This window comes from Natator depressus, chromosome 27 (genome assembly GCF_965152275.1).
Source record: "Natator depressus isolate rNatDep1 chromosome 27, rNatDep2.hap1, whole genome shotgun sequence".
NCBI classification, from domain to species: Eukaryota; Metazoa; Chordata; order Testudines; family Cheloniidae; genus Natator; species Natator depressus.
The window spans coordinates 10,122,794-10,149,172 of NC_134260.1; the positions used below are offsets into that span (position 1 = coordinate 10,122,794).

The 26,379-nt window shown below is 47.0% G+C and overlaps 1 protein-coding gene across 2 annotated transcripts; it reads left to right on the plus strand.

Moving 5' to 3' along the window:
- The first annotated feature begins 3,715 nt into the window (after nt 1-3,715).
- CALCOCO2 (calcium binding and coiled-coil domain 2) lies at nt 3,716-25,915 on the plus strand. 2 transcript variants are annotated; one of them, XM_074941012.1, is made up of 14 exons: nt 3,716-3,802; nt 11,118-11,306; nt 11,983-12,085; nt 12,692-12,825; nt 15,430-15,555; nt 15,638-15,796; nt 16,822-16,949; nt 17,466-17,556; nt 18,731-18,853; nt 19,697-19,783; nt 21,198-21,293; nt 22,792-22,933; nt 23,625-23,653; nt 24,284-25,915. In XM_074941012.1, the coding sequence occupies exons 2-14, from the start codon at nt 11,127-11,129 to the stop codon at nt 24,452-24,454; spliced, it is 1,569 nt and encodes a 522-aa protein (XP_074797113.1). In that variant the 5' UTR covers nt 3,716-3,802; nt 11,118-11,126; the 3' UTR covers nt 24,455-25,915. The 2 variants fall into 2 exon arrangements, with proteins under 2 accessions (XP_074797113.1, XP_074797114.1); XM_074941013.1 differs by lacking the exon at nt 19,697-19,783.
- Nucleotides 25,916-26,379: the final 464 nt, after the last annotated feature.

Consider the following 26,379-nt stretch of genomic DNA (forward strand, 5'->3'; position numbering starts at 1 on the left):
CGGCGACGACGTGCTCACGTCCCCAGGGTCTGATTGGCTCCTTTGGGACTTCTGATTGGTTGGCTGCCTGATCGCCTTCCAAAGGACCGTAGAGTTGGCCAAGGGGGAGGCTAGAGAATCCCTGTTACTTTGACTCCTTCCCCCTTCAGTCCTGGAGATTATTGCAACGTGGGAACGGAAGCTACCTTGGAGGTCACGTGATGAGGCTGTAACTGCAGGGTGGGGGCGGGGGTTCGAATCTAGCCCCGGACAGCTCCTTGGGGGCCCCAAACCTAACTCACGCACAGGGGACCCCAAGGAGTTGTCCGGGTCAGGATTTGAATCTGGGATCCTCATCCGCCATTCTGGGCTGGATTGGAACCCAAGTCCCACCACAAGCTATTTTGGGCTGGATTTGAACCTGTCCCTTCACCTCCCAGTAGCTGCCTCCCAGTTGAACCCAGGGTCTCCAGTGGCCAGTATGGGCTGGCTTCAAACCACGGGCCCATGAGTGGTCGTATATAGGAACAGTTTTCCTTGCACAACTCTCTGCCTGGTTTTGAACTTGAGGCCCCTGAGGTCATGGGTTTAAGTTCAATCTGAGTTTGAACCCTTCACTATTTTATGTTTAAAGGTGATCTGTCATTTTATGCTTCTTTATGATGCATAACAAAGGCTGGAAATGTTTATAATTATTTTATTTTCTACTTTTTTTCCTTAGCAAAGTTATGCTTCCCTTTTGTCAGAGGTCTCTGTGGATATATCTACACTGCAATGTAAGCCCATGGTTAATAGAACACAAATGAGCAGACCCTGGGTTCGTTAACCTACAGCTTGAGCATCTACACTTGTTTGTGCCATCAGATTACCAATTGTTGAACCCTGGATCCTAACCTGGGGCTTCAGTGTCTACACAGCATTATGCGGGCCCAAGACCAATCACCGATATCCCAGACTTTCTAGCACTCTTCCAAAATGTGTCCGCTCTAGACCTTGGTTTGTGGTAGTGTGGTAAAACTTGACTGTGCAAATGACAAAGAAATTCAGCCCATAGAACTGTTAGATACTTTTGGTGGACTCCCAGAGCACGAGTCCAGTGGGGCTGCATCTGGAACATTGAGCTTATCTTCCCTGGAGATCTCCTGGAAGGGTGCAGAAATAGCTGAGGACTTAATTATAGGACCTGGGATGCTGAATTAAACAACAGCTTTTCTTCCAACTGTTTGCAAAGCAATAGGGCTACCCTGGATCCCATCTTGACTCAGGATCAGACCTTCCACCCCTGTCCAGGAAACCTAGGTCCAAGCCCTGGGTTAGTGCGATTTGTAGACAGCAGAAGAGTTAGGTTTGATCCTGAGTTCAAACCCTTGGTTTACACTGCAGCATAAATATAGCCTGTGGGTCATCTGGAAATGCGGGCTTGGGGCTTTCTCAGCCTTTAGTTAAAGGATGTATATATGTGATCAGTCCTCAACAAAGAGGGGTTTTCTCCTATGTGTTTGAGTTAAACAGATGCTGACAAAATAAAATAAAATTTGAGAGGTTTTAAACACCAAATAATAATAATAAAATTATTCCCCTCTCACTTAATTGGGTTTATTTTCCATGTTATCTCTGATGACACTATTAATAATTTTTATTTGTATTACCTAGGAGCCCTAATTATAGATCAGGATCCCATTGTGCTAGGTGCTGTACAAATACAGAGCAAAAAGACTGTCCCCGTCCCAGAAACCTTATAATCTAATTTATAAGACAGAGACAACAGATGGATACAGACAGACAGGTTCATAATTCTACTATCCAGTGCATCAGAATTTTTTTAATTCATATTTTCTTTACACCTCCAGAAGAAGCAAAAATGTCAGAAGCCCATTTTTTCCCTTTTGTAGGGTTACTTCTAATTGTGGTTTTTAAAATGCACTGTTTAAAACACTTGGTTTTCCTTTGTTTTGTTAATATTTGTATCTCAAACACCTGAGCAAACAGTTGGAAGAAAAGCTGTTGTTTAATTCAGCATCCCAGGTCCTATAATTAAGTCCTCAGCTATTTCTGCTTCCTTCCAGGAGACCTCCAGGGAAGATAAGTTCAACATTCCAGATATTTCTGAGGTGAAAAACAAACAGAAGTTACACACATATAAAATTTTCAATTAAGTCAGAGTTATGTAATTCATGCATGTATTAAGAAGTAAATGGTCTGATTTTTAAAGACCTCTCACATACTCTAACATGTCTCAGTGACCTTGACCTTTCCCCACATCAGTACAGACTGCAGGAGGGAAACAGGGCAGCCACAGGAGAAAAGTAGAGTGAGGTGCTGCTCAACCATACTAGCAGAGTAAAGAAAGAGACCCGGTGAGTTAGGCTTTGGGTTCATCCTAGCGAAAAACCTCAACCACTGAAGAATTTTTCTCCCTGTTCAATACTTTATCTTGTCTTGAGTTAAACAGGTGCTGATAAACAAAAAGCGTAGAGGTTTTAGACACTGAATAATAATAAGAAAAAAACAAACCCCACTTTCTCTCTCAATCAGGTTTCTTGTCCATTTTATCAGATAGCTGTCTGTCAATCCACAAACTAGCCAGTGGGTGGAGCCATCTGCCTGAGCAATAGGGTGTGTTCCACCCTTTCCAGTGCCCAGTTAAATGATTAAGAGGATCCTACCTTGTCACTCTTTTCTCCAAACATGAAGGACCCACAAAGTCTCCTTGCACTGCGACCTCCAAAGCCATATCCCAAGGCAAGGAATGCCACCATGATGTGCTATTGCAGGAGGGCAGGGTGGGTGAGCCCCTGGGCTTGGGAGATTCACACTTATTTCAAATGGTGTCCCATCCTACCTCTGGCTCTTACCACATCAACTGTCGTCAAACCCATTTCTTTCTTCTTCTTTGTGAAGCTGCCTGCCTTCAAAGCTCTGAACAGCTCCAGTCTCCATCTGCATCTCCGCCTTTGTTTTCATGAACAGGTTAAACCAATTGGTCCCTGGCTTCATCTACTAATAAATATGCCAGGACATCAATCAGCATCCTCCCTGTCTTGTTCTTTACCCTTTAACGTATTCTGTCCATCTTCATCCTCTCTTAACTTTGTGCCTTTGTACATGACATTCCCCATACCTGGAACGACCTCAGTATTGCCTATCTGAAGCATTAAAAAATCATGAGTAAGTCCTCCCATAACATTATAAAACAGGCTTTAAATTTATGAAGATTTTTTTTGAATGACTATATTTTGGGGTCTTTTAGTTGGCAACCTTGTTTTTGAATCTCTAAGATTCACATTTTCAAGCTTTCTCCATAACCATGCAGGCTAGAAACTTTTATTTGAAAAGTAAGCACCCCCGCCCAGCACTCCCCTCTCCTTGCTTTAGATGGGTCAGATGTCTCTCCCTCCCCACCCCAAGGATCCTTTGGGCCCTGGACTTTGGCCACAGCATCCTCCTTGGGCCAATAGCTCCAACCTTTTTGAATGGCCTGCCCCTAATCCCCAGCATCGCTCCTTATAGGGGCTGCTACCCTTTTAAAAGACCCCTCTCTCCCCCAGCGAATAAGACGCATAGACAATACCCCCCTCTCCCCCTCCCACATTACGTCCCCTAAACCCAGGGGCGGGGGTCCCCTCTGGCAGAGCCCTCGCCCCAGCAGCAGCGGAACTACAAGTCCCAGCATCCTCTTCGAGGGGCGGTGCCCCGCTGAAAAAATTCCGGGCGGGGCTGAGGGGCGGAAGCAGTCGGTTCCGCCCTTTCCCGGCGGCTCCACCTCCTCTTCCTCCGTCGCAGCAGGGTCCGAGTGGTATCGAGAGAGAGACGTTGTCCAGCGGTGAGCGAGTCGGCGCTTCTTCCCCTCCCCACGGTGGGGGGTGTGAGCCCCGCCCCCCCCACCCCCGGGGATACTGGGGGGGCACCGGGGAGCTGGTTGTCCTGTCTGCGTAGCAACTGCCCTGCTTTCACTTTCGTTTCCCTGCGCGCAGAGCAAGTGGGGCTGGGGGGGCCCAACTTGGGGGCATCCCCCAAGGTCTGGAGGGGGCGGGCAATTTCTCCCCTCCACCATGAGGTGGAGGGGGAGCATGCCCCACAAGGTCTGGCACTGGGGATGACCCCCCCCCCCATAGAATCGCCACAAAGTGTCACCTTGGGGTCCCATGGTGGGGTTTGCCCCCCAAATCCCGTACGCCTTCCTCCCCCTGCACCCTCTTGCCCCTACTTACTCCCATCCCCCAAGGCCTCTCTGTATGTGCCCAGCAAGGTCAGGTGGGCAGCACAATCCCCCACGCCTTCCCCCCCACCCCCATACCAAAAGTGGAAAGAGGTCAGTCTTTATGCTTTCTGTGGGTCAGATGTCTCTCCCACCCCAAGGATCCTTTGGGCCCTGGACTTTGGCCACAGCATCCTCCAGGGGCCAATAGTGCCAACCTTTTTGAATGGCCTGCCCCCACCCTGAGATTTTCTGGGGCTGTTTCCCCCACTGCCCCGGTAATCTCTTAAGGGGCCCCATTTGAAATGTTGCAACTTGTGCCACGTGATGCAACGTGCTAGTGCACGGCGGCAAAGGGACGATGTGTCAGTAGTCGCCGGGTCCACGTGGGGTCGTGATGCCTGAGTTGGTGAGGTGGTAACTCTGCATGTGCCCCACGTGACTGGAAACAAGGAGTTTGGGTGGAAGGGAGCTATGTTTATAGTATTGGGGAACAAGAGCGTGTGAAAGGGATATGTGAAATAAAGGGCTGTATAGATAAGGTAACATGGAAGCAGTCTGTTACCTTTATTGGTGATTCTGAACTATTAAGAAAATAAGCTTTAACACTGATAAAAGGAAATAAGGTTTTCTAACGCCCATATAATCAGCCTGTGGAACTCACTGCCACAATATCCAACTGAGGTCAAGAGCTCAGCAGGCTTCACAAGATGATTATCCATTTATATGAATAATGAGAACGTCCACTCTAACATTGGGTAGGGAAAAAAGTGTAAGGGATATAATTCCTTTACTTTAGTAGGGAGAAACTTCCCAAATGGCAGTTGATTTCATAACTGCCCTAAGCAGTGTTTGTGATAGTTTGTGTGAAGCTAGATGGACCTGTTGGTCTGCTCTGATATGGCAATTTCTATGAGTGATGAAGAGGGAGGTCAGCATTGGAAACCTAGCAGAAAGTAGTGGGTCTTGGGAAGATGCATGGCACCCAGGATCAGGGAGGATGTTCCACTCATATGGGTTGATGTGGAGAAGACATGGAGCTGCTTATGGGAAAAGGAGCCTAGAGGTGTGTCAATGCATGTTGTGTTGGCACAGTGGAGAGAGAGTTCACTGGGCCCAGTTACTCATTTCTGTACAGTGTCTCCCCCTCAATACACAGAGGGCACATTGGGGCTGAGCTGGGCCAAACCTAACCATTCTCTCTCTGTTGCTGGAGTACCCATAAGGGCAACAGCTACAGGGGGTGCCTCTGAATAGAGGAGACACATTCTGCCTCCCTCTGTCCTTGCATTGGCATGTATTTGGCTGCGTGAGCAGGGGAATAGTGAAAGGTGTGGGGGTGAAATATACGAGGGATAGAACTATGAATAGCTTTTATGGTGAGAGTGAGGGGGTTGAGCATGATGCTGAAGGAAACGGTAAGCTAGAGTAGGGATTCAAGTGGAAGAAAAGGAGATGACCTTGTAAGAACAGCAGTCAAGGAAGTAAAACATAGAAATTGTCCCTCCTTTGTAGTGGTAAGGTTTATACTCCAGATTTGCAGGGGTAGTCAATTATTTTTTGTCAAGGTATAAATTTCTTGGTCAAGGTCCAGACTCCAGAGAAAATTATTTAAAAAAATGATAAAGAAATAAAAAGATTTTGGGGTCCGTTCAGAAGCATCTGGCAGTCCGGCTTTGGCCCATGGTCCGCCTATTGACTACCCCTGCTCCAGAGTGACAAGAGTTGCTGATAGCTTTGCTGGCAAAGGGTTTTTTGTGCTTGAGCTTACTGCTTCTCTCCATCCCGTGATTCATCTAACTAGGCTCCTTTAGGACTACAGTAATCCTTGAAAATAAGTGGCAGATCATCTGTCAGAGAAGAAGGGAGGGAGAAAGGCGCTGATGTGTCTGAATGATGTTGTTGGAGCGAGAGAATAGAGTTGGAGTTCCTGCTCACATGAAGGCCGTCATGATTTTACTTGCACAGCTTCTTTCATTCAGTGATCTCAAAGGACTTTACAAAGCATTTGATCATCAGAGGGGATGGGAGGGTTGCATTGGGCGCTGAATTTGTGGCCTGGATGATTCTTGCTGTTTTCTTTTCTCCTGGATCTGGACTCCCTGATTGAGGCCCTGGCATATTTGTTCATTGGTGACACCATGGACCAATTGGTTTAACTTGTTCAGCAATCACCCATGTTAGGTATAGGGGTTTCTTGAAGGGTTCAGTTCTGGTCCTTGTGGAAACAGTCTTTCTGCCGCTGTCTAGATACTTGTAATCCCCCTTTATACGTTTGTTTTGATTTCTTCTTGCAGCAGGGAACTGAGCCATAGAGGGATTAAGTGACTTGCCCAAAGTCACACAAGAAGTCAATGGCAGAATCAGGAACTGAATCCCAATCTCCTGAGGGTCTCGTTTTAGCCACAAGACCAACCTGCCCCCCTCTTTTTCTTGAATCCGGTTATTTATTATCTAGCTGGTACCTGAGGGCTGTATGAATATTTTGGAGAGACTCAAACTCTTCTCAGATAACTTTAGTTGATTAACACCTGTGAGGTGTGAGTGCAGGTCTCACCTTTCTAATCATGGCAATTAAATGACCTCGTCTTGCTTAGTAAGGATAATTCAGGGTTTCATATAGTTCTAGGAAACGGTGTTCGTACACAAGCCTACCTTAGGATTTCTGGTGCTTATATGATAGAATTGAAAGTGGTCTCTTCTTAAAGAAAAAACAACAGTCCCTCAGAGATGGACTGTAAAAAAGGGAAATCTTTAATTGGGTATTTATTCCTCCCCCGCTGGGTGCATGGTGTACTAATATCTCATCTTTCTTTCATGCCCTTATAATTTCCTCCTTCCCCTATATGTCTTTTCCTCCTCTCCCTCTTTGTTGTCCTTAATTCATTATTGTTCCATTGGTTGAAATGAGCCGACAAACAGCGTTGCATCAGTGAAGCACTGGGACAACGCATGCAGACAGCTGGCAGGCTTAGAAGTTAGAACAGGGAGAAACTGGGATACAGCATTCTTCCAAATTCTGTCACTGACTTGCTGTTTGATCTTGGGCAAGTCACTTAAACTCTCTGTGCCTCAGTTTTCCCCATCTGTAAAATGGGGATAATAATACTCCTCTTGTAGAAGGGTTGTGAAGTTTGCATGGCACTTTGTTGGAAGATACAAGAGAAAGGCAAAGTATTGCTAATTATAAGACGAACACAGAGCCCTGTATGTTTTGTGGTTGTGGAATTTGCCATGGAATTCACCCATAGCTTCAGATTGTACTCCAGAACCTCAGCTTTCATTTTTTTTTTAAATTAAGTTTGATCTGTAATGGCTATAACAACGTCTAAAACATGAATCAAATGTAAAGCAATGCCTGTCTGAGTCTGCAAAAAGTCTAAAATAATTGGGTTTGAGAGTGGCCCAGCCATCTCACTCAGGGCCCTATGGATTCTGCTATTGGGCAGCTGCTGAATTTAGCATTTTTGCTGATGAATTCATTATTTGGCTGCAGCCATACACTGGTCACCTGTAACCTTTGCACCATCTTGGTCTCGGACCCAATTCTGACATAGCACAGTGGCTTTAAAGGTCCCATGGCATAGCCCAGAAAGAGCCAGGATCCCTGCCCTCAGGCTGGCTAACTCCTCCCTGTGCCAAGAATACACGTTCCAAGGTTCAAGTGGTTTTGAGCTAGTGCTGTGAACAGAACAGTTGCTATGTTTGTCCGCGTAGTCCTTGCTCTCTTAACATCTGAGTCATTGCTTTGTAATGTGCCTTGAGGCATATTGAACATGAAAGATGCTAGATACAAGATCACACTCTAAAAAAAACATTGTGAAATGTAGTGCTTATTTGGGGGCTGGGGTGATTAATGTCATTTAAACATGGAGTCTGTAGCTGTCTGCCTGTGTACCTTGATCAGGAAGGCTGGGAAACAATGGAGATACATTTTCAGAGTAGCAGCCGTGTAATTCTTACCTACCCACAGCATTTTGTTGTATGCTGTGGATGCGATTGGGCAGAGGTGATATCTGCACCACCTTTTACTGAATAAATTCTCAGCTGGAGTACTAGTGAATTCATCCCTGTACTAGGAGACCTGTGAGAACCCATGGGCCTAGAACCAGGGCTGCAGAGTTCAAGGTAGGTACTACTTTCTCACTGCCACCAGGAGCCTGGTTAGGGTTATCACCAAGAGGAACTGAGAGGCTAAGCCCTTCAGGAAGTCCCACCTTAAGGGGCATGAGTGACAGCCCTCCATAATTCTCTGATTGGCTGAAACTCCCCATATAAGCTAGGTTTCAGAGTAGCAGCCCTGTTAGTCTGTATCCGCAGAAAGAAAAGGAGTACTTGTGGCACCTTAGAGACGAACAAATTCATTTGAGCATAAGCTGTAGCTCACAAAAGTTTATGCTCAAATAAATTTGTTCGTCTCTAAGGTGCCACAAGTACTCCTTTTCTTTTTCCATATAAGCTAAGAAGCCATGTCTGGGAGTTGTCTGAGCAATGCAGACTCTGGTGCGCTTTTGCCCTAACTGCTTGCTGTGATCCTGGCTCCGACCCTGGTTTACTGTCTCTGGCTTAAGACCATTCTTGATCCTAGTGAAAGACCCTGGCCTGGCCTGACTCTGATTCTCACCTCACACTCTCAGTTTTGTAATGGACTTTGACCTTGCAGTTTTGCCCGGACTTGGATTGATCTCTGACCTTTGGCCCCGATAGTGAGCAGCTCACTGTGCCCACAGGCTGCCCATGTCCTGGCTCTGACAATACCCAAGTAAAAATAAGGACCAATAGTGCCCCCCTTTCTCTATATGGCTGGCCGAGATATTACAGCTTTTCTTTTCTGAATGCGGCCCTGGGAACAGCCATCTATACCCTTGCCACCTTCAGGCTATACATCTGCCATATGTTCCATCTAGAGCTGCCCCAGGAGGCCACCGGGAAGTATTGGCTGGCACAGAATGCAGCTGGCCACCTTTTAAGTGATCACAGAAGACCAGTGTTCTGATCTAAGGTCACTTCCACATGGAACTCCTGGTGCTGGTGATGACACAGACTGTGATAACACAGTCCCAGACCTTCTGGGGATTTTATCTGAGGTCATCTCTTACCCTATATGCTATAGCTGCAGTTAAGATCAGCTCGGAGGTGCCTACTTTCTATTCCTGGAATTGGGCTGCCCTGGACTTGCAGCAGGATTTTCTTGGCAAGGAATCCCTCCCCTTGGCAATCTGCCAGACCCTGAGTCTGGCTGCCTCTAGGGCATGATGGTAAGGCATATATTTAGTTTTCTGAGTGTTTCTTGTCTTGGATGTTGCCTCTGTTCTTGGTAGTTTGGATACTGTTGTATTAACAGTTGCGGGGTCGATAGTTTTGAACTGTCTCTTGCAGGTAACCGCGTGTAATTTATTTTTTGAACTTGTAACAGCACAATTAAAAGGTTCTTAAATAAAGAAACAGGTGAAAGTTCTTATACTATTTATTGATGCTGCTGCTATGCAACAGATGTGTTTTAATATGGAGAACCATGTGGCAATTTTACTACAGTGGTTGCTAGTAGCAAATGCTACATCCTTAGGGTTTAGACCAGAGGTGGGCCATATCCGGCCCGCGGGACAGTCCTGCCCGGCCCCTGAGCTCCCGGCTGAGGAGGCGAGCTCCCGGCCCCTCCCCTGCTGTTCCCTCTCCCCTGCAACAATGCTGCTGGGCAGGCAGCGTTCTGGGCAGCGGGGCTGCGTGCTCCTGCAGGGCAGCATGTCTGGCTCCGGCCGGGTGGTGCGGCTGCCAGACATGCTGCTCTGAGCGGCATGGTAAGGGGGCCAGGGCCGGGGGGTTGGATAAGTGGCAGGGGGGTCCCAGGGGCAGTCAGGGAACAGGGGGAGTTGGATAAGCGTGGGAGTCCCGGGGGGCCTGTCAGGGGCGGGGGTGTGGATAGGGGGTGGGGCAGTCAGGGAGCTGGGGGGGATTGGATTGGGGGTGGGAGTCCCAGGGGGGCCGGTCGGGGAGTCCCAGGAAGGGGACGGTCAGGGGACAAGGAGCAGGGTGGGGGTTTGGATGGGTTGGGGGTTATGAGAGGGGTGGGAATTGGGAGGGGGCAGATAGGGGGCAGGGGCCAGGCTGTTTGGGGAGGCACAGCCTTTCCTACCCAGCCCTCCATACAGTTTTGCAACCCTGATGTGGCCCTCGGGCCAAAAAGTTTGCCCACCCCTGGTTTAGACCCTTAAGAGGAACTACTGCCACCTAGGGAGCAAGGATCATGTTGCATGGGAGGTGTGCACAATGAGTAGGCTTGGAACCATTAGATTTCTATTGGTTAGTGTCAGTAACCGTCAGTTTCACTACACACACCCCCCCCAATTATTCCCATCAACCATATTTGAAAGTTACAAATAGGCAAAGCAGGAAAAATGTTTCTTGAGAACTTCTTGCAGTTTGATTTAAGGATATTGGTTTTGTATATTTTGATATGTGATGCTGACCATTTGTGTTTTAATGGTTATAAAGCTTTAACTTTTTGAATCTCGATGTCTCCTGTTGTTTAAACAGTTATTGTCTGACCTGCCCATAACTTCCTGCGACTGTGAACATTTAGAGAGATGATAATAAAAAAGGCTTAAAAATAAACATCGATATTATCTGTTAACCTTACAAATAAATAAATAAAAATTGATTTCTGCCAAGCCTAACAATGAGGTTGAGCCACAAAGATGAGGATGACACAAAATGTGTTGGATTTGGATGCTAAAGCATTATGGTGAATTGCTAATGAAAAAATAGGAAGGCTGTTGGATTTGCTTCTTACTGGCATGAGTGCGTGTCTTGCATTTCTCATGCTGACCAGCCTCGGGTGCTAAGAATGCTCTGGATGAGGTCCCAGGAGTCTCTTGTGTCCCAGCACCACAGGCTGCAAGGTTTTGTCTTACTCTTCGCTTTTGTTCTTGTCCTCTCACAGAACGCCATCATGGATGAGACCTTAGGTGAACCTCCCACTTCTGCCGTCTTCTTGGACAACTGCCACTTCTCCCAGGTTATCTTTAATAACGTGGAGAAGTTTTATGTCCCCGGAGGAGACATAACCTGCTATTACACCCTCACGCAGCACATCGCTCCTCGCAGAAAGGACTGGGTGGGCATTTTCCGGGTAAGCGTGTGCACCGAACCATTAGCCACCATGTATTGTAAGGTGGCCGCTCACGAAAGGAATGGCTTGGTGTGGACATTTCCAGTTATTTCACGCTTGATCCCTAAGGGAGAGTTTGAGACTTGGGAAGAACAGGGGAGCAGCTCTTTTTCAGTGGCTAACTTGTAGTGTCTGTACTGCAACAAGAGACGTGGGACCTGACTCTTTGTTGTGCCGTTTTTGCACTTGGGAGCAGGAAAGGAGTAGGGGAGGTTAACGTAGCATTGAGCCACCTTTGCATTTCCTGTATTCTGGGACTGCTGAGGGGCCAGCCTGAAATTAGAGCTGTTTCAGGGCCAATCTGACTTGTGCCCTATTTCCTAGGGCCAGTGAGGAATAGGCGTGGTGTAGTGCATTGTGCCCACATCTGCCCTCAACGCTCTTCCTTCTCCAGAGCGCCTCTCATTCCCCACCTCTCCTCTCCCTCTTGCTCCAAGGAAGGGTAAACTGGCAAATAGCCCTGATTACTCCTTTGTGCATGGACCCAAGATCTGGGTAGCTGGTATAGTAGTGTAAAGGGGGTTCTTACGGCTTAGTGTGGGCCTACAGCCCAAGTTACAATATTGCCCTCTGTGAATGGTCACAGGATAAATGTCATTAAGCTGTATGATACCGTATAATTATCTTGCTGTTGCAGGTGGGATGGAAAACAACCCGGGAATATTACACTTTCATGTGGGCTCCTTTCCCGGTTGACCTCAGCGGTGATTCTGTCGTGCAGCAGCAAATTCAGTTTCGAGGTCAGTTGGGAAGGGATGGGCAGTTCGCAGTGCGCACATGCACGGTCATGTACCAAATTGCTCTAAATGCCAGTAATAAGTGTTACCACCTGAAGCTGTACAACTGTTGAATAGGAATATTGTCCCGTACTTGGGTAAACTTCATTCAAGGAGCTGTGGCTATAAGGTCACCTCAAGAATGTACTGTCAGTGCAGTTCAGCCTGGAGAGAGTGTCTCCTCCTGCTAATACGGAGACACATCCATACGGCACATGCCGTCCTGCGGCCTCCTCTTCTGCTGTTATCAGTGCAGCAAAAGCCCCTGGTGAGAATCCCCCTTGCAGGTACTGTGTTCAGTTGTGTCTGACGATCCGTGTTCTTTTGGTGATAGGGAGTCACTGACCTGCTCCTTGAGGAGTCATTTACATCAGTGCAAAGTGTCAGTGTTTTACGCTCACTTTGCACTGCTATAGATGATCGCACATGGAGCTGGCCCTATAATATGTATATTGCTTTGTATTCTGTCGTCTTAGGTCTGTTAGATCTGGGCTTTCTGTGCTGTACAGTTGACAAGAGGCCTGAGTAATTAAAAACACCCTATGGTTGGGTTTTTTGTCTGTTTTTAAGCCTACTACCTGCCAAAAGATGATGAATATTACCAGTTCTGTTACGTTGACGAGGAGGGGGTGGTCCGTGGCGCCAGCGTACCTTTCCAGTTCCGGGCAGAGACCGAGGATGATATCCTGGTGGTTACTACACAGGTATGTTCCCTCTCTCTTCCTGCTTTCTCATGACCTTATCTTTTGTTCAGACTCTCTTTTTCCCTAACACAACCTGGTCCAGTGACTACAGCACTGAACTGGGACTCACATTTGTCGAGTGCACCTGTGTGCTGCGCGTTAACTTTCCCCATGCGATCCTGGCTGGTGTGCACTAAATCTTCTGTAGCGCACATTGATGTAGTCCATTTCTCATCAATGCATGCTAGCAGGGTCTACATGGGGGAGTCTCAGCACAACACACTGGTGTGGTCTGCACATCACATTCCCGGAGCGCGGACTCTGGGGTCAAAGTCTGAGGGCTGGATGAAATGGTCTGCGGGCTATACATTTAACAACTGTGGTCTAATCCAAGTTATTGGGCTCAGCACATAGATGAATTTAATGGCTGGTGATATATGGGAGATCAGGAGATGATTTATAGATCCCTCCTGGGCCTTGTGAAATCTATGAAATATTGTACCAATAATGTAAACTCTATAGCACCTTTTACTCAAGAATCTCACACACTTTGCAAATGTTCACTCATTAGCCCTTGCAGCCTCTCTCTGAGGTAAGCAAATATCATCCCCATTTTCTAGATGGGTAAACTGAGGCACAAAGCAGTAAAGGAACTTGCCAGAAGACTCAGAGCAACTCACTGACAGAGCTAGAAATGGAACCCAAAAGTCCTGGTTCCCAGTCTCTTGCTCAGAAGACCAGACCTCACTTCCTCCCTAGCTTGGTAGAACTTAGTGTGGACAGCTTAGGACAAATCTTTCCTGCTTGGCAAGCAGGAGGTAGAAACTGGCATTTTATTTGTCTCCAGTAGCAGAATCTCCTTGTCAGGGTAACAGTTTGAGGTCTGTTGATGTTTTACAGACTGAGATCTGGAACTGAAACAGAAGAACAAGTTTTTTCCCTCCCCTCCCGCTGTCAGGCTGAGCAAAATTATCCTGTTTAGGGCTCTTTGCAGAAATTGGCCTTGGAGTCAATTAAAAAGTTCAGTGTTGGGTGGAGGGTCAGACAGCCAACTTAGATTGTCAGCTCTTTGTGGCAGGGGCCATTGCTTTGTTCTGTGTTTATACAGCACCTTGCACAGTGGAGTCGTGGCCCATAATTGGGGTTCCTAGGTGCTGTGGAAGTACTGTTGTCAGAGTCAGTTTTCCACTGGACTTAAGGAGACTCTTCTTAAAAGAGGCAATGTAGTATAGCTAGAATAGAGGACTAGAAATCAGGACTGCTGGGTTATGTCCCCAGGTCAACCACAGACTGTGCTATTTGGACAAATTCCTTTATCGCTTTATGCCTCAGTTTACCCCTTTGTAAATTGAGGACTAATAGACTTTGTAAAGCCCACTGAGTCCCTTGATGAAGGTGCTGTGTAAGTGGAAAGTGTTTTTTTTGTTTGTTTGTTTGTTTTTTTAGCTGGGCTACATGGTGGTGTGTTGTATGTGGCCTGTAGCTGTCTGTGGCTCTTTCAGCTGCTGCTCCCTGCAGTCCTTTAGGGAGCCTTGAGCCTGGGTGTGTCTCTGGTGCAGTTCACTACCTTCCCTGACACCTGCCCCTTCTGCAGTGAGAGGGAGACCCTGGCGCTCATCTACATCAAACACACCAGGTTGCAGTCCCCTTTCCGGCTCCTCCAGGACCTTCTTCTTAAGTTCTGGCTGCACTTTTCTGCATCTCTTGACCTATGCACACCTCATCTGTTGCCCCATAAAGTCGCAAGACCTTCTGGTTGATCTCCTCCTGGCACTGGCCAAGGTGGCCGTCCAGTGTACCAGGAGGAGGAAGCTGGACAGGGAGGTATTCTGTGACTGGGGGGCCTATTTCTGATCCTCCTTTAGTCTCTGGGCAGAGTTCCTCTGGGCCGTGTCCACTGGCTCCCTGGACGTCTTCGAGGGGCAGTGGGCGCTGTCTGGGGTTCTCTGCTCGGTGTCCCCCTCTGGATCCCTGCTTTTGACCATGTGACCCTCACTCCTGTCTGTTTTTTCATTTATTGTCTCCCATAATCTCTTGACGCCTGGGTCCAGTGGCTCCTTTCCTTAGGCTGGGGGAGGTGGGGGTTTAGAGGTCTCCCAGAGCCTCAGTCTCCAAAAGCCTCAGTAAGTGTTGCTCCCTGCAACCCCAAAAGTAGAAATTGGACCATTCCTGTATTATCAGGGTGGGGGTGGAAGCGCAGCTGTGGCAGCAGGTAATACTGTGCCAGGAAATGATCAAGGGTGCATTTGGGTAGCCAGCAGGTGCTTGTTTGTATCGAGGACTCAGCTGGCCGCCTGAAGTTAATGGTTGTGCAGAGCTGTCAGTTCATGGGCCTAATCCTACAAGAGGCAGAAGACCCTCTGCTCCCACTGACCTCTGGGGGAATTGAGGGCATTGAGCGCTTTGGAGGTTCAGGCCTGGTGTGTGCAGTATTTTGGAGCTTGATTTTGAGCTCTGGTTGGACAAGCTCTGGCAGCACCAGGAGAAACTGAAAGGGAAGTCCAGTCTCCCTGGTGTCAGTGAAGGGGTAGGGAAGAATATACTGTGGTTTTCTGCAGGGCTTATGTTCCTTTGCTCATCACTACACGCTGCATTCTTATTGAACAAGTCTGTGTTGTTTACAAGGGAGAAGTGGAGGAGATTGAGCAACAAAACAAGGATTTACTTAAAGAAAACAAGGAACTGAAGGAAAGCTGCCTTTGTCTCCAGAAGCAGAACCTGGGTCTGCAGGAGGAGCTCCGGCTGGCACAGGTACAGACAAGGGATAATACAGGAATTCAGAGGCCCTGTGGCTGACAGCTCAGGCTTATACATACCCATTATGTGCTTCCAGGAGAAAATGAAGGAGTTAGAGGGAGAAGTCTGTTTCTTGCAGACTGGGAACTTGGAGCTGCGGAGAGCTCAGGAGCTACAGGCCGGAGAGATGAGCTCTGCCCAGATGAATTTGGCTTCAGTTAGGGAACAGAACCTAACACTTGGAAAGGAAAATAAGGTAAAAGTCCAGATGAGCTGGAAACTGGGATGACATGGAGGAGGGAAAAGGGGGAGACCAGAGAAAGTGGAGAGGGGAGAATAAGATAGACTTAAGGTCTTCGCCTCAGAGAAATGTGAGCAACTGTATCTCCCATTGTAACCAATGAGGGGGTTGGTAAATGCTTCTCAGGGTTAGTCCCAAAGGGCAAAGAGAAGAGAAAATCTCCCCCTCACTTCTTTCCCTCGCCCCATCCCCTTTGATCTCTGTGGAACAGTCTTGCGGCAGCCCCAGCACCTTGCGTGTGGGAATGGAACTGATGGGAGCTCTATGCCGAGCTTCTTTCTGCAATTAGACAGGTTCTGAGTGGAACTGGGCTCCTGGGCCCTGCAAAGTTGGTAACCCTGGGCCTTCCCAATTCGGGGGGAACCCTCAATGCAACAGAGAATCTCCACGTCCATTTAAAAAGCAAAACAAAAAGAGTTTCAAGGCCCTTTCCTGGCAAAAAGCCTTGAAAATACAAACCAATCGCGTGGGTGGAAAGGACCGAGCAGCTGGGCTTCATTTCTGCAGCCAGAGCCTGGTGAGGTCCAAAGATTTAGAGAGAGAGAGAGATCTGACCCACATTTTGTGTGCAAAGAGTCAGTTGTGCGTGTATCTCCAAAAAACGATCTCTCCAACCCTCTCCCAAATCCTGAGGCTGACCCAGCGCAGAGCAGAGTGGTCATGATGGGCTGGAGTTGGTCACGTTTGGGAAAGGGGAGTGCTCAAAAATGATTTCATAGGAGTGTCCCAAAACCCCAAGACCAGCTCTGGATCTGACCTGCCTATTATTGCTCCCTCCTCCTCCTCTTTTGTCCAGGGCCCCAATTTAAGCAAAACTGGAGCTGAATACATGAGAGAGAAGAGAAAGGAGAGAGAAAATCTTGTTCCCTTCAGGAGGGTTGTCTGGGGTTGTTGCATTCAAAAGGACGTGCGGATACAGTGGGGAGCAAAAATGATGGCTGTTTCTGTGGTTTGACTCCCATTTACCTTCCTGCACTCAGGAGCTGCAGAAAGGACTGGAGTCTCTGAGGAGCAGCTGTGAGAAATTGGAGCTGGAAGGAAATTTCTTGAAAGAGGAGAACAAGCGGCTGATGGAGCAGAATGGCTGCAGAGAGAGAGAGTTGCAGCAGTGAGTGTTCACACCATACGTCTGCAAATGGGAGTTCCTGGAAGCTCCCAGGCACAGTGGGTTGGGTTTCCTCTTCTGTTTCGTGCTGATGAAAGCCAGTGACTGTATGCACAGAATGCACCCTGTGAGTGAGAGTATAAGGAGCCCCTGGGGGTTTTGATCTAGGTATGGCATTCACAGGCCCTCAGTCAACCAGATGTGTGAGGGTAACTGCGCAAAACTGACTCTTGGAATGCGTCCACGGATGATAGGCTCTCAGCTGTCTGCGTCAGTTGAGGGGAAAGCATCCCACAGGGCTGTGGGATCTCTGGTAACTTCATGTAAAGGTTTGAGCAAGACAGCAGGGCTTTGGTATCTAGGGTTACTCCATTTGAACCTGCCTGAGGACAAGATAAGCTTTTGATTAGGTTGAGAAATGAAGGCTGCGGGTGCGGTTTACCAAGGGCTGGTGCTGAGGGGGAATTTGGGGGGGCCACATGCAGCTGAAAATGTTACAGTTTGGTTTGCTCTGAGCAGATTCAAAGAGCACAACCAAGAAGTGTCATCTGAGAAGGAACAGCTGGAAAACAGATTGAAAACTACCCTGGATCACATGGACCAGCTGCAGGTAAGCAAGGCGCAGTCTGTTTCTGCTTCTGCAATCTGTGTAGTACTTGGCGTGTCTGGCTGGGAATGGAGCTGCCTGTAGCAAATTAGGATGGTGTCTGAGTTGTTCCTAGTGATTCCATGGTTTCCTTAGGAAAATGTGAACCTACAACATGACAACCTAAGCTCCAGGAAGCTCCTAACAAATGCTGTATTTGGGAAGCGAATCATTGCAGATTTTTCATCTCATCCCCAAAACACCTCCCCTCTGCACCCATGTTAGGTTCATCATAAGGATTTTGTACTCCTCTAGCTCCTCCTATCTGAGGATCTCAGAGGGATTTATGAATGTGGAAGGGTTTATTCTCACAAGAGCCCTATGAGGTATGTAAGTGGTAAGGCTAGCTGGAAACTAACAACTCCATTTCATGAAACACAGAGAGGTTTCAAACAATGTGCTATTGTCCATCAGAAGGAAAAGGAGAGACTGACTCTCTGTATCCTGGCAGTTAGGCTGGGGACATGGGAGACCCATGCCAGTGTCTGAACTACTGGATTATGGAGCCTCTACCCACCAGGCTACATAGCTTTCCCATCCTCCCGACCAGAAATGCCATCTTGGTCCCGACGAACCTTTCCAACAAAAATTTTATCAAATCCAATATGACTCCTCTGAAACATCCCAATTTCACTAAAATGGCATTTGATGGAAAATTGTTGCATCAAAATTTTTTTTTACCGCTCTCACATTTCTAGCTCTATTTTACAAATGGGGAAACAGAGATTGAGTGACTTGACTAAGGACATGCACAAAATCAGTGGCAGAGCCAGAAATAGAACTGAGCTCTCTTGTCTCCCAGCCAAAGGATCATCTTTCTTGTCTCCAGATTGGTGCTTTTCCAAAAGTTTCACTGGGTTCCAAAAATGTTTCACTGGAATTGGTTTCCAGACATTTGTTCTACAACTGAATCAGGTCAACATTTCAGGGTATTTACCACTAGTGTGCAGTTATGCAAATCACATCCAAAAGCCATGTGAATAGGGTGGGGTTTGGAATTAGGATCTATGGCTCGGTAAGACTTTGCCAAGCTACTTTCATTCTGGAAATTCCTGCTACATTATAAATTGCCTGTTCTTCCTTCTGTCCTGTATGAACTGTTGGGCCACCACTTTCATCCACTCTTGTTTCACCTCAGTCACAGGTGTTGAATCAAGAGAAGGAAATGGAAAGCCTGGTTCGGATGGACCATGACAAGACTGAGCAGCTGGAGCAGCTGAAGGAGGAGAATCGTCAGTTACGCATTACTGTGACTGAACAGGTAGCGCCTTCCCCAATAACGTTGAGGCTCGAGGGAGCTGGGGTGGAGGGATGGTGAGCAGATGGAGGTGATTTTATGGAAGCTCCAGGGGAATTAGGTGATGGAGGGGAAGGGGTTGCCCCTGTTATAGCAGGCGGTGCTGTTACACACAGTCTTCTCTTCCAGGTGCTCTTTTTTAGTGCGCAAACCAGTTTTTAGTCTTGGGGGGAAAACACTTGTATGGTTGGTGGTTGTGATTCAGTTCCTTTGGAAGAGCTGCTGCAAGCAGCAAGAGAGTTTGCTCCCTGCCTTAATCTCTAACTAGTGTCAATTCTTTGGTCAGATTTGCTCCCTGGGAGCCAGGGATTTGTGTTTCGCTGAGATTTCTAAAAGAGAGGATTGTCTGTGTTCTGTTTGTGACGGCCCGTGTCCCAGGACTGGTGTATACATGTAAATAAAACAAGGTATACTAGGAATATACCCACACTCTGCATCGTTGATTTCTGCTCCAGTGGGAAGCTAGTTTACAAAGCCCTGTACATTTGCTACTGCTTGATGGAGGGGCAACAACACCCTTATAATTCTTCTCTGTTGTCCCTTTACTCATCTATAGTATCCTAGTTTAGCAAAGCCATTTAATAGAAGTGACTACAAACAGATGCACTTGGAGCAGAGAGGGTCTAAATTACAGAAGAAAGCCAGAAACAGTGGGAAGCATCCATTTTCTGTGGGGGATGAGTTGATTGGCTGTGTGCGCGTCCCATGCCTCCTCCGACCTCCCTTCTCTTTGGTGTTCCTTTTGTTATTTATATGCGGCTCCCACTCACTGTTGCATATGGTGCTGAAATTTGTGGTCCTGTGCAGAAGGAGCAGGAAGAGAAGCTGGAACAGTGTCTGGAGGATCTGAAGGTGACAGAGGCCAGCATGGCTCTTCATCTGCAACATAAGCAGGTGTCATGTCTTTCTTTGGGTGGATGTGGGGGATGGTCTCCAAAGAGGGAAAAGTGAGGGGATGAAATCTGTGGTTGTATAGAGGACAAGGTGTTGGTGGGATTCAGGGAGGGCCAATATTTTACTGAAAGGAATGTAAAGTCAATGGGAATACAGCAGAATGGAACACTTCTTTATCATGAAGGGAATATAACTGGCAGGTTAGAGAGGTCACGTCAAAGAAACAGGCCTTGCACTTAGAGAGGAAGGGGGCGAGGTTTGTCTTTAGTCCTGCGGGAGTTTGCTCCACAAGCTCCAACTAGCCCTGAGAAAGCTCTTGTTCCTGCACACACAAACTGTTACTTTGGTTGTAGAAAGTTCCATTGTGCGTGAGGAGCAAAGTTGTTGAGCTCAGAGCTTGAGGCAATCTTTTAGATACCCATGGCTCAGGTCATTGAGCACCCTGAAGATGAGAACCAAGACCTCAGACTTGATTTGCTATTCTATGGGAAGCCAGTGTAGGGAGCTGAGGGCAGGTTTGATGTATTCCCAGTAGGGTTGCCAGTTTTGGTTGGCCATATTCCTGGAGGTTTCATCACATGACATAATTTTAATTCCTGGAGACTCCAGGACAATCCTGGAAGGTTGGCAATCTTAGTTCACAGTAGCCAGTGTTACTGAGGAGATGTGCTGTGGTGTTCTCTACCAGCTGAAGTTTCCTAAGTGCTGAAGGCTTCATGCCCAGGTATGCCTCATTACGGTAATCCAGCCTGAGTGGTAACAAAGGCATGAATAGCCAAGGCCAGGTCACTGTTTGCCAAGATGATGGAAGCTTCTAGACAACCAGAGATGGTAGAAAACATTACTCACAGTTAGGGATGTAAATAGCGGTTAAAAAAACTAACTGTGTAACCGAGTAAAATTTTATCGGTTACATGGTTAAACCTTTAACCAGCGAATTAGGGGTGCAGGGGGTGTGTGTGCTGCCACACCCCCACGGAGCTCCACTGCCACCCCGCATCTGGGATCCCCGCGGCCAGCTCCACCGCGCCAGGGCATCTCTCCCGGCTGCCAGCCCCGTGGCGGCAGCGGAGTCCTGGGCGCAGACCAGCTGCAGAGTTTAATTGATAACCAAAACCGATAAGACCGATGCTTATCGGGTAAACTTTTACATCCCTACTCACAGTATCGCCATGTATGTAATGAGGGAAATACAGACCATGAGTGGTTTATTTTGGAAGCAATGGTGACTTAGGTTGGTTAGATATGACATGGTCAGACTCATGTTGAAGGTCAAGGTTGATTTATTGGTGAAACACACACACACAAATGCAGGCATAAGAAACAAATGATATCTGAGCAACCCCCGATGCTCTCACAGCTTTTCTTTTGGTGATTCCCCATCACTGACAAACCTAATGCTTTTGCTTCACAGCATCAAAACCGTGATCTAGCAAAGGAACTCGAGGAGAAGAACCATTTGTTTCAGATTCTTGAGCGGAAAAAGGATGAAATTGATGAGAAAAATCTGGTGAGAAACTCACACCCGCACTACCAACCTCACAGCGCAGAGAGGTCTTCATTAGCAGTTTTCAGAGTAGCAGCCGTGTTAGTCTGTATTCACAAAAAGAACAGGAGTACTTGTGGCACCTTAGAGACGAACAAATTTATTTGAGCATAAGCTTTCGTGAGCTACAGCTCACTTCATCGGATGCATAAATCTCCCCACTGTATTTTCCACTGAATGCATCCGATGAAGTGAGCTGTAGCTCACGAAAGCTTATGCTCAAATAAATTTGTTAGTCTCTAAGGTGCCACAAGTTCTCCTTTTCTTTTTTCATTAGCAGTGGTACTGAACACAGTTCAGAGTTAGGCAAGGTGGTTGAACAAAAAGCTGTAAGAGGTTTTGCTGAGACTTATTAAGGAGCTCATAAATAATGAACCATTATTATGAAATAGAGAATCATGAGAAAATAGTTAAAAAGAGCTGCCTGACAAGGAAATTGTGGAAGAAAGCTTTACTAAAATGCAATCAGATGACATGGTGGGGTTTTTTCAGATGCTCTCAGCACTGGCCTAACTGCTCCCATGGAATTCAGTGGTCCTACCCCGTATTTGCAAACAAACCACACAAAGTCTTTTCACAGAGTTATTAGCTAAAGAATAGCTCCGGGGTTCTGTTCAGAGCTCTGCCACAAACTGAATGACCTTAGGCTGGTCATAGATTTTAAGGGCAGAAGGGGTTGCTTTGATCATCGTGTCCAGTTCTGGGCACCACACTTTAAGAGAGATGTGGACAAATTGGAGAGAGTCCAGAGGAGAGCAACAAAAATGATAAAAAGTTGAGAAAACCTGACCTATGAGGGAAAGGGTTAAAAAAAAACAAACCAAACCACCTGGTCATGTTTAGTTTTGAGAAAAGAAGTCTAAGGGGAGACCTGATAAGTCTTCAAATAGGTTAAGGACGGTTATAAAGTGGACGGTGATCAATTTTTCTCCACGTCCGCTGGCGGTAGGACAACAAGTTAAGGGTTTAATCTGTAGCAGGGGAGATTTAGGTTAGATATTGGGGGAAAAACTTGCTAATTATAAGGCTAGTTAGGCTCTGAAATAGGCTTCCAAGCAAGGTTGTGGAATCCCTGTCATTGCAGGTTTTTAAGAACAGGTTGGACAGACACCAGTCAGGGATGGTCTAGGTTTACTTGGTCCTGCCACAGCTCAGGGGGCTGGACTTGACTTCTCAAGGTCCCTTCCAGCCCAAAATGTCTATGATTCGATGATCATCAGGTCTGACCTCCTGTGTTACATGGGCCATCAAATAGGTGTTTTCACCTCTCTTTGCCTGTTTCCCCCATCTGTAAAATGGGGATAAGCCTGACCTACTGAAAAGGATTTATGAAGTGCTTTGAGATTCTCAGGTGAGAGGAACTATATCCGTGCAAACGGTCATGGCTAATAATAAATGGCTTCTCTCTGAAATGGCCCCCTGAGCTCCTGGAACTTCATTCTGCTCTTCTGTCCCTTTGCAGAGACTAAGGCAAGAGAACAACGAGCTGCTGATGCGCCTCTCTGAGAGCTCGGATTATTCTGCTCGGGTTGCTGTCCCACTGGCACAAGTTCCAACTCGGCCTCCAGAGAGCGCAGACCTTTTGTTTGGGAACCCGTACTATGGTGAGTTACTTGGCATGCTATGCAGAGGCTCCCAGGGACCAAACGGGATGGGTCCTATCTAATCGCATCCTGACTGCTCCCGAGCAGGAGAACCCTAATCAAGGAACTGGGCTAGCATCAGAGATGAATTAAGAATGAATAGAGTTGGGAGCTCCCACCCCCTGAAGATCCTTTCTTCAGTCCTCCTACCTCTTCTTGGCCAGTGAGAGATAGAAGGTGAAAATCTACTTCCTCCCCATAGCTCCTGAGAAGATGGAATCTGTCCATTCACTCTTTGTTGGCAGGAGGGACCTCCCCCTCCCCATGTGGCGGTGGGGGTCTTAGCAGGTTGTCATTCCTCTTGATATGGAGGCTTGTAGGAAAAAAAAGCTCTCAACAGCATGTCTGTGCTGCCTCCCATGTGTTCAGAAGATGCCCTGGCAGCTCCAAAACTCTGTCAGGTCTGAGAGTTGACTTAAGTGATTAGCATTGTGCTCTCTTTCTGCCAAGAAAGAGAACCAGTTTGCCCAGCCGCAATGCAGCCAGTCCCATGTCCTCAGTTCAGTGTTCTGGACTCTTAAATGTGGAGGTTCCTTCCAGATTCAGAGCTAGATCTGGTGCTTCAAGAAGAATCAAGAATAACAGGTCTACACCACATCAAACGGTTTACTTTTGGCTATGATTAAGACTTGCATTTTCTGTTTTTTTGCAGACTCCCTAGAATCAAGTGCTGTGAACGTGGTGAGTAAAGTGGTTGGTGGATTTTGCTTAGTGTTATGAAGGCAGAAGTCTAATTGAGCTCCATAGCCAGTTTCCTCTATAAGCTTTTAGTTCTGGTCAAGGTAGTGGGTTCTACCTTCCAAGACCAGAGGAATGGAGCCCTGTATATTTCAGAATAAGCTGGGGGAATTAATGATTGTGCTAAGCAAGAACAAGGGAACTCTGCTAGAACTCAATTGCAGCCGTGGGCAACATCAGCGTGGAAGCCCGAATGAGCAGAATTCAGCTGCCAGATGCTATATTTCATATTGGAGAAATGGACACATACTGGGTAGGACAGAAAGCAAAAGCAGTTCTGAGAAGCTTTTAGGCTCACAGAGCCAGTCACTGAGGCATGGAAACATTTAAAACCCTGTGGAGCATTAGAAACTAAAGCAGCCTGCCCTGTAACTGATTATTTCTAACCTCCCCTCCTCCGTTACATATGTTTCAGAGTAACAGCCGTGTTAGTCTGTATTCGCAAAAAGAAAAGGAGGACTTGTGGCACCTTGAGACTAACCAATTTATTTGAGCATAAGCTTTCGTGAGCTACAGCTCACTTCATCGGATGCAATGTTATATATATGTCATTGTTTTGTATTCACCTTTCAGCCCTCTGTGAAGAAATGCCCCCTGTGTCATGAGGTCTTTTCTGATGACATTGGGCCACGTCAGTACGAGGACCATGTGCGAAGCCACATTCTGGATTGCCCGTTCTGTGATGAAACCTTTGGGGATAAGCAGGTGTATGATGATCATATGTACTGCCACAGCCTGGAATAATTCTTCATTCTGCTTTGTGCTGTATAGCAGGTGTATAGCTCCTCTTTCAGGTGTGATAGCACAGACTTGATCATAACCAATACTGTAGGGATATAGATCCTAGTAAAATCACCCTAGCAAGGCTGGACTCAGCACCAGTACTGTAGTGCTAACCCAGGGGTCTCCAACGCGGTGCCCGCGGGCGCAATGGCGCCCCCTGGGGCAGTTGTGTGTGCCTGCAGGACACCGTGCCACCAAAGTGCCGCTGCTGAGCGTGGCCGCCGGAGAGCCGCCCGCCGAAATGCCGCCGAGAAGCGTTGCCGTTTCTTGGTGGCATTTTGGCGGCAACGCTTCTTTCCGCTGCCGCTTCTTGGCGGCATTTCAGCGGCAGGGTGTCTGGCGCCCGCCGCGGTCTTCTGGGAATAGGAATGTGCTATTCCCACAGAAAGGTTGGGGGCCCCTGTGCTAACCCATCTGTTCCATGTGATGTGACCCATCATCAAGCTGGGTCAGATACCAACCAGTACTATTGAAATAATCCATCCTTGTCAGCTGTGTCCTTTATCTTCAGCCAAATATGGGCACTGTTAAAGAGCTCAGTCCCTGTAACAAGTTGTTCAGATCGAATGCGATACCAGTACTTCAGAACAAAGCTGTCACTGTGCTCTGTTGTTCCGATCTAGTCAAGTACTGATATTGTAGAACAGCAGTTCCCAATTGCCTGTGCTTTGCAGAACCCTCTCTGTTACAGATGTTTTATTCTTCAGAGCAGAGCTGAGACCACTAACCCTAAGGCCAAAAACAATATGCTGCCTTTGAGCTCAAAGTCCCAGTCTTGTTCACGGTTACTGGACTGCAGATCTAACTTAATAATAAAATTGACTCCTTCCTTCACCCTTTATCCCAAGCCAGTGAAGGCTTTACATGTCTCAGGAATGAGTTTAACCATCTATGTGCATCCTCTAAGGAAACTGATGGGGGGGGAGCCTGAATTGTTTCTCTGATGTGCTTGTCTGACGCTTTCTGATTCCAGGACAAAAGGAGCCTCTTCTGAGTGCAGAATGCCGGTGTTCAAACCTGTCAAATGCCTGGGGTGATTGCACTGCTTTTGCACAAGTTTTAAATTCTTTTTGTTGCCATTTACAGTAAACATTCTTTCCTCTATGCAAACACAAGGGTAAAGTTTATTATCCAACAGTGTTATACTGTGCATTAATTTTGTGATGAATATCTATAGGGAATCCTAATAGGTTTTCAGAATAGCCTGGTTCAGATAAAGTTAAGAATAATGGATACTTTAAGACATTGCTTTAATATATTCAATGCTAAAGGCTTAAATAAACTTGTATTGATCAACCTTTGATTAAAACGTTGGACTTCTTTCTTCGATTATGTAATAAGGCTTTTATTTTATTTTTTAACTATTAGCAGGCACTATACAAAACCATGTAACAGAGAAATGGAAAAGGTGAATAAACAATAGCCAACAGAAACTACACTAGGAGAAAGTGTCTGGTTATTTTTATAACAAATAAGACAGGTGGAGATTCTACCATCCCATCCCCAGTGAAAGATGTCCTCAGGGAGCTGTCTTGCAGGCGCTTAATTCCTTTCTAAGGCCCAAGTCCATTTATGCACATCCCTAACTTTTAGCACATGAAGTCCTCCACGCTGAAGTCAACTGGATTGCTTGCACTTATGGTAAAATAAGGGGCTTGTCCTCACACAGACTAGCACCAAAATAACTAAATGGGTTGTAAGTCACATCTTGTGCTATTTTAGTACAAATCTGTGCGTGGACACTCTTATAGGCCCCTTTTATTCCACAGCAAGTGCCCCCATATGGACTTTTCCAATCCCCAAGCACGTTCCCAACTTCTTCATTCTTCCCCCAGCATTGCTACTGAATCCTCTTGATTCTACAGCCCTTATCACCATCCAGAATT

Coding starts and splice junctions, on each gene's coding strand:
- CALCOCO2 (XM_074941012.1), top strand. CDS start 11,127: ATGGATGAGACCTTAGGTGAACCTCCCACTTCTGCCGTCTTCTTGGAC. Junction 16,950..17,465: donor AGAGAGAGAGAGTTGCAGCA/GTGAGTGTTCAC, acceptor TGCTCTGAGCAG/ATTCAAAGAGCACAACCAAG. Junction 21,294..22,791: donor AAATTGATGAGAAAAATCTG/GTGAGAAACTCA, acceptor GTCCCTTTGCAG/AGACTAAGGCAAGAGAACAA.